The following is a 14,260-nucleotide window of genomic DNA, read 5'->3' on the forward strand; positions in this document are numbered from 1 at the left end:
AAACTCGGCACTGCCACAATACAAACAGTTATTACGTGACTGGCAAAGCAATATGGTGTTAGAAGACACGTATTGCTATTTATCAGTGACCGTTTCAGTCGCAGTATCAGTGTAGCTGATCAAATTCATAACCTTTGCTCTTATCATGCTCATGTAATTTTTTGTACCTCATGCAGATGTGCATATCGTATACAGTAATTAACAACAGTAAGAAATATTGAGTATGACTTTTTATTGTTTTTTTTTCAATTAAAATCTTTTCTTTTTTTTTCAAAGCTGATTGTTGTACAGATTGGATATGCAAATAGAGCTTGCCACGGATCCTTCATGTTGTGTAAATGTTACAGCAACAAACAAATTGACAAAATTTATATTTAGATTAAAATCAAACACTATATCATTTGTGTCGTGACTATGTCTGAACAACAAATTGGCTAAACTTTTATCAAATCTTTTCAAACTAGACAAGGCCATCAGAATTAAACTGCTGCAACTTGCCAGTGAAATTGTAAAAGCATATTAAACAGTTACATGAACCCAAAAAATAATTTCTGTGTTTCAATGAGAAAACACATCACCAACTTTTGCTGCAAAATTAATCTAAATCTTTGTGAATTCTCTGACAATTTCTCTCTTATGAAGCCGCCAAAATGTTGCATGAATAATTGGGTTTTACCCAGTGACTCAGATGAATGCAAAAAAGCAGTTCATCAAAGATACAACTGCAATGAAATGTTCCATGTAAACTGTAATGTATATTGTCTGTCTGTTTATGAACATAAATACCATACACCACAACCAGCTGGTAGATCTAAAACGATTTCACATCAGCAGTTTAACATGACAAAAACACTCATACATGCATATTGGATGGCGCCTAGCCCATACATTCACTAGTAATAGCCAGCTACATAATACACACACTGGGGGCACAAATTGCATTATGAACTGCCATGTTCCCTGGCGCTCGATGCAGTTGATATGCTTTATTACAGCTGTTTCGTGACATAGTTGAAATGTCAAACTGCATCTCAGGGGGAGACTTGATCTTACCAAGTTGACATCAGATGCTGAGATGGCAAAGACTAGTATCATACAGATGTTTTCAGTTTACACTGGAGATGTGCTGACATAGGCTACCTTCAAGTTGTTAGATATATCTGGATGTAATTTGCTTTTTATCTGCTGTGACCTACTTACATTCTGCGTCGGTCTACAAGTAAAGTTGTGTTATAGAAAAAATTTTATAAAAATAATATTTTAGAGTTCTTTATGCCACGTAAAATTGCTATATTATTTCACTTTGATCTAGTCCCATGATCAAGTTCATGCGAATTTGTGAGAACCATAACTATACGATGGTGCAAATCAATAGTTTTGGACTTCCAGAGTGAGGTAGAAAATCAAAAGTGATTGCGTTTTCGCTTTTTCATATTGTTCCTGTCTACACTGAATAATTATTGTTTTACTTTGAAACGTTAATGTACTTTCAGAATAGATGATTCACCCTTTCTGAACATCTAAGTGAATGCAGTTTCAGTCACATGAAAAAGCTTTCTCAAGATTGAGTGCTCAGATTGAGTGGACAGCGCTCGATTCCCAATAGTCAATACTGAACATTTGGTGTGCAGTGGCCAGTTTCTTTCATGTACATTAAATGTGCTAAACGATTGGAATAAATTGGGTACAATGCAATAAAGCAAATTTTGACACTAAAACTGACCCATGTTTGATTAGGCGGAGTAGATATACTAATCCGAAAACAAGTGATCCTGAACCGCCGCTTTAAACTGGAACTTACAGAACCATGGGTGCACAAAAGGGGGATTACTGATGACGCAGCTATTTGCATACACTGGGCGGAAGTTTTTGAATTCTCATAGCATCGCTTTGACCGTATGATAAATTTGAATAATTATTATGATGGGCACTTTCGTGACATATGCAAAGAGGGTCGAATGGTCGCACATGGAACACATTTTGAAATATATGTGTTCTCCAACAAAAAACTGAACATTTTGTCAGTTTATTTTCGACTCAAATGAAGTCGCTTTATATTTACAGACATCATACGCAAGATTTAATGACAATGAACGCCTGAAGCATGGCAAAATCATGGGATTCTGGGACTGAACACAGCGCGTCTGATCAGTAGCGTGGCTTTTTTACATTTGCATAGATTTACGATAATCCGGCTTTTATAGGGGAAGTTCCTGTTTAAATAGATCACCAGTATCTCTACCTCATTTACTGTACTGTTTACTTCACACAGACCACAGAGAGGCGACACATGTTTGAAACAGGTCTCAGTACAACTCACCTTGATCATGGCATAGACGTAACTCTCTGGTCCTGTAAACTCAGTGGGATCTTTGACCTTGACCAAGACAATGAAGTACAGGTAATGCCACATATTGTGTTCTTCTTTGATGTGTTCTTCAAAACTCACTGTTTTGTTGTCAAACGATGATCTATCCAAACCTACAGAATAGATAAATAGACACTTGGGTTCAGAAATTAAACAGATGAATGCTGTCTTGTACCTGAGCCTCGATACAAGTACATGAACTAACACTACTCGGCTAACATTACAAGCCCACTTCTCAAAACAAGGTAGGCAGTCCATTCATTATAGGTACGCTTGTACTGTATATGTAAAGGATTTCTTAGCTGTGGCTGTATGTTCATCTTCTCAATGTTTCCAGCATTTATTTTATGACATGTGATCATGAGAAAAGTTTTTTTGTGCATGTCACATAGGCCTACACTTTTTCATATGATACAGAAAACAATCAGATTTTGATCATAATATTTAGAACATATGTAGTGACGGTGCAGTCCTCATGCTTAAAAATCATATTTTGACAAACGACACAAGACTCATGCAAGAATTGAAAACACAATCAAGGGTTTTACAAGTGACTACATACCACAGATGAAGCATGTATTCTTCAAAATCTCTTCCTTCTGTTGTTTTTCACTTCTCAGGTCGGCAAAAGTGTCAATGATGACACCAAAGATGAGATTGAGTACAATAATTATGATGACAAAGAAGAAGAGAAGATCATAGACCACTCTGGCTACAAACAATGGCTCCTGTAAGATGGATAAACAAAACATCAAAGTGCTATGAATGTGAGTGTACACAATGGCATCATATCAATACCACAAACTGATATTTTTATGCAATGTGAGCTGTAGAGGGCGCTATTCACCAAACAAAGACTTGCTCATTTTCTCATGTTCAGATGCTTATTACCTACCAATCTATCCAGACAAACTTCTGCAGATTTCAAATGGTGGGAGTTTCATCAGAGATTTGTCTCTCCACATTACATATGTAATACTGGCTGATTCTGTTAATCTGATAAAATGTGGGAAATTGTCCATGCAATCATACCTTACTGGAGGGAGGTCTGAGAACATCGCCAATTCCTCCACCATTGCGCAAGCCTTGATTCATTGCTGTTACTATACACATAATCAGTGTGTCACAGGATCTCTGTTTGCTACTGCCGTCATCTTCCTCCTCATCTGTCCCTTCCATCGGTATTCCATCCGTCACAGTCGCATCTCCAGTGATGTAGTCGTCAGGATGAAGTTTGGTGGCTGTTTTACCTGAAACTGGGCATCCGTACATTTTTCATTTGTCAGTGAGTCCTTCAATTTTTGGAACTATTATTCCAAATTTTCTTTTCACACAACAAAGAGAGAAACATTCCTTGGAAAAACGACAAAATACTTTCTTTTTCATATGGATCTTTGAACAATACTTCAATACACTTTAGATAATACATGGCAGGATTTCTATGTCAGTAGGGGAGAGTGGTACCAATATAGTTGACACATCCACATTGCAAATCTTGTTACATTCTTATGCAATATTGTCATGTGATCTAACATATTGTCAAGTGAAGTTCAGCTACACCTCTAAAAGATACAGTTGCTAGGGTTCTCATAGAACATGACACTGACACATCATCAGAAACTGTTCACTAATCACATTTTGCCTGAAGAAATTGACACATTAGTGGAGACATCCTTACATGTTTTGTTCAGTTGATTCACCAACGTATCAATATTTTGTGAGCTGTCATCACATTTGTCAGCGGTACACACATCATCAGAATCAACGGCCATCCGAGACGTCCCAGCAGCACCGGCACCCAGCACCGTGGTTGTAGCACCAATAACAGCACCAGCAAGACTGCCACTACCAGCTACTGCTACTTTCGCCGTAGTACCTGCATAGGATTGAAAGAAGAATATTTGAATGTTATGAATGGACCTATTACCCTTAAAATATGTTTGCAATAAATTGTTCTACATGGGGCAACTCTTGACATATTCTCAGGAAACTTAGTAGATTGAGCTTGTAACACATTGTAATGCAACCAGGGGGTACCGTGAACTTGATTGTTGAAATCAAGGGTTTACTTTGAGTGTGGAACTGGTATGCGCATACATCACAGTGTGTACTGTCAGACCATCTGGCCATAATATTGATGACCTATAATTACATTTAAGTATCATGTACAATCTATCATTCACAAACTGCTAAATTTGGTGCAAATGCCCTGATACAGTTTTCTCACCTGAATCGATGAGTTTTGGAGCAGGCAGTTCTTCAACTTCAATCATGAAGTCGTCTTGGAAGAAAAGGAACCCAACAATTGAGAAGAGATAGACGAGTATGACAGCTAGAACAGCAGTCAGGATAATAGAACGACCGTTACGAGTCACTGATTTGATCACATTCAGCAATGTTTCTTCTTGGTACACCACATCAAGTAACTGGGGGAAAAAAGGCAGTAAGACAGCAAATTATTGCACTGCACAAAGTATTATCAAGATTGTAGAGTATCGTATGTCATTCTCACTTGCAAATGTCACATACCAAATCAGTACATCAGGCTAAGTATGTTGATTATTACTGATGGGTATTATGTTAAAGACTGTGATTTTCAAAGTATGATTTCGCCTTCCAATGTCACAAGTCATTCCTATAACATGTTGTCCAAATGATGATGTTTGAATCTTGCATAACACTGATCCTACGTTTAACATCACATCATTCATTAATTTATTCATTCATTAAGCTATCATCATTGTATTTTGACTACTGCATTCCAACTTACATTCAAGATCAGGGCCAGTGATCATTTGCCCCCCAAAAGGGCATGGGGTACAGAACTACTTGTCAGAAAATTTCAATTATCACCTCTTTCCAAGTAGTGCTATCGCAGGATAGTCACTGCTATGAACATTCAACCTCACAATCAGTAAGAAATTTCAACAAGTTGTACTAAACTAAACCTTACACTGGAAATGTCTCAGCACTCAATAATGAAGATAGATCACATTCGCTGCCATGGGAATGTCATATCCAAACAACCCCACTTTTTCAGTAGACAATGATTACAAAAGGAGCAACTTACCAGAATACTGTAGAAAAATTCATGGACGCAGAGTCCCAGTACACAGATGACCAGGTAGAATATGTGATAGAGAAACTCCATGTCCATCAGCATGGCCTTCATCCCTCTGTTGAAGGTTCCCCGGTTGCCAAGGAAACTGACAAGATACACTCCCTTGTTGAGTACCTATGGTTACAAACGCATAGATGAATGGAAATTGTTGATTAATAACAGAAAGCCATTTGTTTGTGGAAGAGAAATTAATTACATCCTCTTGTAACCATGGTAATGATAAGTAAGATACTAAATTATGTAGCTGACCAGTTCAAAGTTTTCTGATATGTAATTCAATATTCTGATTCTAGCAACCTTAACAACAAATTTGTCAATTCTTTCAGATCAAAATATCGCATTCCAAAATAACTTGTTTATGAATTACTGGTACTCCATTTTTTGATGCCAGGGCATGATAAAATTCTGAAGTGTAATAGCTCTGAAAAATTCAGTGGAACACACCCTTGTTGTGACGTATTCTACTCACATTTATTGCTCCTAGCAACCAGAGTGTAGGTTCCAACCCGACAGAGAATATCAATCGTAGTACTGTTGATGCAACCAAAGTTCTGATACCAGACTGTCTGGGTAATGTTACTACAATAGCTATTGACACAAACATGGCCGTCCATACAAGACCGGAAAGCCGCATGTCCAATTCTGTAATGTGGAGTAATCAACATGAAAAGAAAATACTAGAAATAGCTCAAAAAACATCTGGTAATTCCTACTTTTACTACAAAAAAGTAGGAGAATTTCAAGTGATGTTTGATATAATTACATGGACAAAGTTTTCTTGATGCTGTCAATCCTTACATAGAAGGCACCTTGCAGCAGTGGTTTATAGGGTACCTGATCCACTGTCGGAGGGTGGTGAGTTCGAGACCCGGTAGGTCCAGAGTAACAGACTCACTGTCAGAGGATGGTGAGTTCGAGACTCCAGCACGATATTGTGCCCTTGAGCAAGGCACTTCAGTCCTCATTGCTTCTTTGGGTTGTGGGTTAAGGGTATCTCATCCTGTACTTGGGGCATTCGCCCGTTGGATGATGCATTACGAACAAATTTCTTTAAAAATTTGTTGAAGACGAACTAAAACACAAGTACAATCACTTTTTATGAAATAATCTAACATTAATTAAGGCAACTGCTGAGGAAGATCAAAGATTTTTCATTATGGGCAGACATATTTGAAACATCACTTTGCTGTATTGGAGAAACACACATAATAAAGATACACAAATGCCTTGTCTCCGTCAATGATTTCTTTGCATTTAACCCTTTGAGTGCCAAGTCAATTTTCGTCCCCTACATTAAAACATACACCAGTCAACTTTTTTTAAATTTTGATAAAAATCTGAAGCCAATAAAATGTGGTGCTCATTTGGTCCGAAATTGTCAAAAAAATTACAGAAAAATTCACAAAATTGGTAAAAATGTTGCACACTATAATTTTAGTGGGAAAAACTGCAGCGCTCAAAGGATTAATAGCTCTTATCACTTTCGATTCAGACATGGGGGAGGCTGAATATTGTTGTGACTACATCAGACTGTGATAATGTCAAGGGTTGAGAAATAAACCTCATCTGTGCAATGGATATAAACAAAGCATTGACTGGAAACTCATTGTTTGGTACAAGGTGACATTACTGTTGGTGTGGGAATGGTGGTCTTACAGAGGACCGAGGAACAATAAAACAAATCCTTACCCCGCGTTCCTTCGTCAAACGGATAGAAGAAAGCAACCAACAGATTGATAAGTACTGCTAAATTGAATGAGATTGTACTCCACAGAGACATGTTACTGCTGAACCAATACAGTAGTGGTTGTGCTGTCAACAGAAATAGGATAAAGTCAGTAAAAATATTCTCATGAGATGCTGCGATTGAAAACTTGTTCCGCTGGAAGGGAAAGTGAACCACTCCGGAAAAGAAGATGTGATACAAAAGTGTTCTTTCCATCTGAAAGTCTGATAGGTCATGGTTTAACAGCATTCTTTAATTCATAAAAACTTTTCATGTGACATATACTGGTATACAGCTGACTCAAAGAAATTTCAAGCAATTCCTCAATAGACTCAACAAGTTAGCAATTTAGAGTTTGGAGACGCACTTGTTAAACTTTCATTCTGCTGTCTGCCTGGGCTAAAAGAAACATATTGAGATAAATGACAAAGACGGAACAGAGATATGGGTAGAATGTGATACAATTTTGAGGGGATGGGGGTATTGACACTGTCCCCTTTCTACAAATGGTTGTCCTTTTAAATTTAATGGCTGGAAAATACTTTGGTCAAACCAACTCACCTCTGAGTTTTCTTTGCCATTTCATTTCCATGAAAAGATCGTCTGTCTTTTCAAAGAAATCAGAGACCTTGCTACCTTGGTCGTCTCTCTCTGCAGTCTGATAAAGGTGTTGTTGTGTTTCTTTGGTCAGGTACTCACACACTTGTGGTACTGGAAAAACTATCTGTTCCATCGTACGGTCATGCCGCACAATCTATGGAAAAAACCCAGGAAAGACAAGGTCAAAGGTCAGGGGTCAGAACTAGAGAGGTTGGTAAAGACTACGTGTCATTTGAAGAACAAGAAAACTCTTTTCAGATTTGCTCTGCAAAAACTATCTCTTTATTCTCACGGTAAGAAAGCCATGACTAAGAACAATGGAATACTTCCATTGCATTTGATAGTATATGGTAGTATCTTCCTTGTATTGTTTGTAGAGGGAGACAACATGATGAACAACACTGTACAAAGTTTGACTCACCTCAATTTGAGCAGTATGTTTTGCATAGTAGTCTAATGCAGGTTTACCATTATCAACGCAATTTAATGGTTTTAACAGGTCTGCTAGCTCTTTATTGTGCTGTGCCAGCTGCAGAAAGAGACAGAAAACAAAGAGTTTCATGTTTGTGATGAAAAAGTTGTTTCACGATATTTTTGGATCAAGTTTCCCTTGTATAATAGAGAATGTATGTAGGACTGGCTGACTAGACCGCATAACTTGTGTTGAAGCTTGTCCAGGAACATTCACTTGCTGATTGGATTTCCTCATCGATGGACTCAAAAATTGTTTGCTTAGGCTTACAGTATGTCAGATTTGTTCAATATTTCTGATGTTAAAGCATCAGTAAAACTTGAAACTCATTTCCAAGGTCTATTTTACCAGAATTCCACAATCCGTATTAACCATTCTTTCATTACTTAAGATATATTATTACAAAGGAAAAAATCAATAGCTACACAACTTGAAAATGTTAGAGACATAAAGCTTTTTTTTTGTTTTGAAAAAATCAGCACACCAACAGTACATAAGAAATGTGAATGAATTAATTTATTGTCTATGCACGGTAATAAGCCCTTAAATACGACATAAATTACATCATTTGTATCACACTATCTTGACTTACTTAATGACTTATGTAGTTCCGCTAACAAAAGTTTTGCCCATTTTTGAATTGTGAAATAAATCTACTCTTTGATTTACCAAGTACTTGTTTTGGGAGATCTTGAGTGGATAAAATCTGTACTTGACTGGAGGGTCAACGAAATCTTGCAGGATAAATTCCTCCCCCCCCCCCCCCCCTTTGATTCTCCATACGAAACACATACATGTACGTATGGTACTAATCTTCATAGGAATCACTCATGTACATGAGTATGTCAACTTTTAGCAGGGGAGCTCACCTGATGGGCTAAAATGTAAATGTTGTGTCCCACTTCCCTGGGGGATGCAGGCCCTCCATCATCATCGTCTGCAATCTCCTCCTCCTCATTGTCCTCCTCTAACTCCTCTTGCATGTACGCCTGTTTGATCACATCAACCTGCAAAGTACAGATACATGATGTATTGTGTTAGTGGGCATGGAGGTCTTTACCAGCCAAAATGTTTCAATATTTACAAGATTTGGAACAAGGTTTGGAATGCACCACAAAGGTTTGCAATGCAGCCAAGAGGTTTGAAATGCACCGACCAAAAGATTTGAAATGTACCCAAAAGGTTTGCAATGCAACCAAAAGGTTTGCAATGCAACCACACTGACTCACACATGATTATCTTTATTGATTCTATTGACTCTGAAAAAAAGGTCAAAGGCCATGCATATCTTACCAATTGTTTTGGACTCATATTGTAGAGAATCCTCTCAGCATTCTCACTGTCATGTCTGCTTTCCATGATGGCAAGTAACAGCTTGGATGCATTGTTCTGAAAAAGGAAGAGTCAAAAGTTTGCTTGAGAGAATTGCTTACAAATATCTATTGTTGGGTGTCTCCATATATGGTACAGTTTCTTAATACACAGTTTTAATTTATGAAGAAATCTGCAGGCACATTCTCACACAGACATGTTCCGTATAGCTTTTTATCCTATAACTATAAACACCTCTATGATTGACAAATTCAGCCAGTATCATTTTAAGAAACTATGGGTTCAAATTTCTGGTTTTGTTTGACTCGCAAAGCATGCACATGAACTAGATCTTAAACTATAGAGTTCTCCTGGAGTCTCAAGGGCCAAGTTGACTGGAAAATAAAGGCAAACAATTCTACCTGGCTATGATAAATATTGAAAGATTTTATAAGAAAGAAAACCGGTGAGATTATGGTAGCAGGTGTTTGAGTTTCATGTCTATTCCTTTCAGGTGATGGGTTTACAATATGATGCATCATGGGGATCTAAGATACCTAAAATCTGGTAAAAAACGAACTTACTAGAAAGTAGAAGTTCACCGCAGATTTTAAATTATAAACTGTCTAAAAGCTGTTGACCTTAAACTGAGAGTGGCTTACCTTGAGCTCTAAGACTAAATCCATCCTGTGTTTACCAAGTGGATTAATATCATTCAATATCAACGCTATGATAATATCAATTCCATTGGATTCATGACTGGCTATTGCATTCTGTCAATAGAAAAATGTTGTTGGTTTAGTTCCCTATAGGTCAATAATTTACAGTGTTCTAAAATTGTGTTAACAATGTCCATCCTTTCCTTGCCTTCTGTTTGGTGACCGGAGTCATTAGAAAGAGGATGATGTGAAGTTTAAAGTGGTTGTTTATCGTAATAACATAATAAAGTTATATTCTGGCTTAAAATCCTAAATAAGAATTTCACAGCACCTGTCAAATTATTACTTCAGAAACGACATTTGTGTCTTTTTCTTGTTTTATAGTCATTAGTTGCACCACATTTGATGACAAAGACTTTTCACAATTAATTTGGAATGATTTCGACTTGATACAGGGCAGCTGCTATATTCTGATGAAGATTTTTTAATACTATTTTATGGTTATCATGATTTTTTTCATTTTCCATAAATGCTAAGATGGCTGCCAAAGTGTGCAACCGATTTGAATGCCTTTCGCAAAGTTGCTAGCACTCCAACTGATAATGATCTGAGAAAAATTTCAATTCAAATTGTCTATTGATTCTGGAGAATAAGATTTTATACATTAAACTTGACTTTTTAAAAACTTCAACATGGTGGTCGAGCTCACGTGACTGCTTGCAATTTGATTTCCAAATTTTAGTGGACCAAGCAGAAGTATTATGCGCAAGAAATTTGAAGTAGACTTGCCCTGTATTTTTGAGAATATGCCATTTTGTGGATTTTCTTAGAATCCAATATGGCCACCAAGGTCATGTCATCAATTGAAGTCCAAGTGTACATGCACTAGTACCTCCCTACTCCTAAACAAGGTGGGAAGTTTCAAATGATACAAGCAGTAGTTTGAGATTAGAAGTGACAAATTTAAGGATTAAAGAAGAAGAAAGGTGATGAAGAATTCGAATGAAATCAACAGGGGCCCATGCTCAGTAGGCTTGGGCCCTTAAAGTCGAACACCATGTACTTTCACTTTTCAAAGCATACCTGGTTATCATGGCAAGGCCCCTGGCAATACTCTGTAAGACTTTCCAAGGTTTGGTTAATCAGAGCTACATTGTATTCATTGATGTAAAGTCCTAGCAGTCCAAGCCCACCAGTGGTACTTCCACATATGCAATCTAGAAACTGTAACGTCTCACACACCAGGTTGTAATTGGACTTGTTGTTCTGATTTCTCAAGTAGTTCTGGGGGTGGAAAAAACTTCAAGTTATATGGGAATGAATGGTTTGTGTGTGTGACATTTGTAAACGAAAGAGAGTTGTATCTTATCCAAAAAACCATATAGCTATGAAGGTCAAATATAAACCAACACAAAATCTTTAAAATGTGAAGCAAATATAGAAATCTGAAAAGACTGTACAGACTCACCTGCAAGTCTCTATTGTGATTCTCACAAAGCAACTGTAAGAATCTAAGAATTGGTTGCATGACAACAATCTCCGGACTCATTCCTCTCTCATCGTCTTTGCTATCATTTCCTGCCAGGGCATCGAAGCTTGATGAGGTGTTGCTATGGTCACGCAGGTCATCATGGTGATCTCGGCCTCGGCGCACAGCGTCGTAGGCTTTGTTGGTGTGCATTGCTGCGTCAGCCAGCTGGTCCTTGAGCTCATCACTGATTCCACCATTGGCCAGCATCCGAACTGGGAGATGGAGATGCAAGAAAAGTTTGTTGAGTAAATCTATCTTCATGACTTATGTCAGTTACTGTCACAAAGTCAATGTCATAGTCACCATAGACCGGCACATGTATGTTGGTAGTGAAGGTTATTCTATCATAGACATGTAGCTGTTCTACTCATTTACATTAGATGGTTTGGTTGAGTATACAAGTTACTACATTGTATGTAAATTGAATCAAGGTTGTCAAATTAATATGCACATGCATCCCACATTTAAAAACTGTTCAAACCATCCTAGATGAAAAGTAAACAGAAAAACTAATCCAACAAAAATCTGGTGTGTGACTTAAATGCATTCAGCTACTGGTAGTTCTCATTGGCTGTTTCAGAATGACCGATGGTCTAATCAAATCAATACATGGCTCACAATTGGTCACCTTTTTTGTCAAAAGCACTGTTTTTATTATTAAAACTTAATGATTTTGAGTTATCACAGATGCACGTCTATGGAGACTAGATATCAATTGACTTCCTTTTACACACATTTTACTCATGAGCTACACGAAGTTACTGCGAGTACGTAAAAGCGAGAAAGCTCTTAATGCTGCCACACTGCTAGCAAGAAATTACGCATGTGTATGTACAAATTAATTTGAAAGAATCTATGATACTCAGTGGGAATCACTGAAAACACGTTATTAGAAACTCTGCAAATGGTTTAACTTTAATGGCAACTTTTAATCCAAGATTGTAGTCCACTTCAACATCCAGGTGCTTGCCAGGTGTCTCCTCTTCCATGAATCCCTGAAGTTTCTCCGGGAAATGATAACTCCAGGATGTACAGTATTGTTAGAGTCACTTGTCTAGACACAATTTATTATAAATGCTGTGAAGTGTTTCAGGATCAAGGGTGACTTTGTCAAGATTTGCACAGTTCAGCTACAGATATGATTACGACTGCTGATGTGAAGCCACTGAGAAAGTCATACCTAATTGGTAGATTTTAATCATTTACAGCAACTTAAGGAGTCTGAAACTAAGGCCATTGTGCCACTGATTGGCATTTTGGTAAAATGGAGCAATGATGACAGTGATATTCATCCAAGTGCATTCTCTTTTGAGGGGCAGAGTTTGCCCTCTTCAAGAGTGATTTTCAACACACCATTGGAACAGTTTGTAATCGTACAAACATTGCATTCTGAATGAATTATCTAAGAACTGTGTTTGTACTACTTCTCAACACTGAAACTTTGTGACAGGATTCTGATTGGGAAGCATCAGCGTCATTACTTTGTACATTGTTGTTCTAACTTGAAACATGCTCATCCTGGTCACATCTCATTCTGTCTCAGTACAAAGACTACTTCATAAATACAGACAACAGAAGCACATGTAATACATGTACCATTGACGTAAGAGTTACAGGGTTCATACCGGTACACTCATAGTCACTTTAAAATTTAACAAAATTCTAGGACTTTTTGAAGTCTAAAATACCACTTTCAAGGTATCCATTTTGTGAGAACATCATTTTTCCATATCATTTTGTGCATCATTTTTACAACATCATGATTGATAATTTCAGCACTTTTGATAAAATTTCAGGTGGATTGTCAACTTTCTACGAGTTTCCAGGACTCAATTTCAGGACTCTTGAGGTACGTATGGACCCTGCAGCGACATTTTCAGCAGCTACACTGAATAAAAACCTTGCCCCGCCACCTTCAGTAAGCTCAGCACAATAGTACAAATCCTGGATATTTTGCAAGTTACTGGTGTATAGTTCTGACTGACATACCACAAAGTAGATGTGAACTGCTTAAGAATCTAATTGTTGAGGCCACTACAAGAGAAAAGCTATGCCTACTGTATTCAGCATGACCATACTTAAATACAACACCTTGTACACTACAATAACATTAAATATGAACTGGAGAAAATTGGGGGTGTATGCTTAAGGTTTAAAACACATATAATTATTTTGTTTTTTAAATGTGAATGACAGTTGTATTTTAATGTGAGTGATACGGGAAGTATAGCGTGATGTTGCAAGTATTCTTTGAGAAACAGACATGCTACTTCGTAACTACCTCGCTCAGCCATCTCCGAGTTCTGCATCTCCTCTGTAGGGGTTGTTGTTGTGACAAAAAAAAAAGGAAAAAAGAAAAAGAAAAAAAAGACGACACGCTGGTAGTGATGGATAAAAAGATGACAGCTGCAGCAAAGAGGTATTCAAAGATGGCTGACACAGAGAGTTGAGCAAGAGACAAAATGCAGTTCA

The 14,260-nt window shown here is 37.5% G+C and overlaps 1 protein-coding gene across 10 annotated transcripts in view; it reads right to left on the minus strand.

The window, feature by feature from the left end:
• LOC139135603 (inositol 1,4,5-trisphosphate receptor-like) overlaps positions 1–14,260 on the minus strand; it is a 129,994-nt gene that overhangs the window by 13,898 nt on the left and 101,836 nt on the right. For all 10 annotated transcript variants that reach the window (XM_070703081.1, XM_070703083.1, XM_070703076.1 and 7 more), the window contains 15 exons: positions 11,726–12,000; positions 11,341–11,541; positions 10,261–10,371; positions 9,581–9,676; positions 9,157–9,294; positions 8,237–8,344; positions 7,777–7,969; positions 7,179–7,301; positions 5,959–6,131; positions 5,439–5,603; positions 4,596–4,794; positions 4,047–4,244; positions 3,401–3,624; positions 2,931–3,096; positions 2,321–2,481 (listed from right to left, as the gene is read on the minus strand). In XM_070703081.1, the coding sequence (XP_070559182.1) occupies positions 2,321–2,481; positions 2,931–3,096; positions 3,401–3,624; positions 4,047–4,244; positions 4,596–4,794; positions 5,439–5,603; positions 5,959–6,131; positions 7,179–7,301; positions 7,777–7,969; positions 8,237–8,344; positions 9,157–9,294; positions 9,581–9,676; positions 10,261–10,371; positions 11,341–11,541; positions 11,726–12,000 (2,531 nt within the window). The remainder of the gene's footprint in view (positions 1–2,320; positions 2,482–2,930; positions 3,097–3,400; positions 3,625–4,046; positions 4,245–4,595; positions 4,795–5,438; positions 5,604–5,958; positions 6,132–7,178; positions 7,302–7,776; positions 7,970–8,236; positions 8,345–9,156; positions 9,295–9,580; positions 9,677–10,260; positions 10,372–11,340; positions 11,542–11,725; positions 12,001–14,260) is intronic.

The sequence above is a fragment of the Ptychodera flava genome, chromosome 6 (assembly GCF_041260155.1).
Source record: "Ptychodera flava strain L36383 chromosome 6, AS_Pfla_20210202, whole genome shotgun sequence".
NCBI classification, from domain to species: domain Eukaryota; kingdom Metazoa; phylum Hemichordata; class Enteropneusta; family Ptychoderidae; genus Ptychodera; species Ptychodera flava.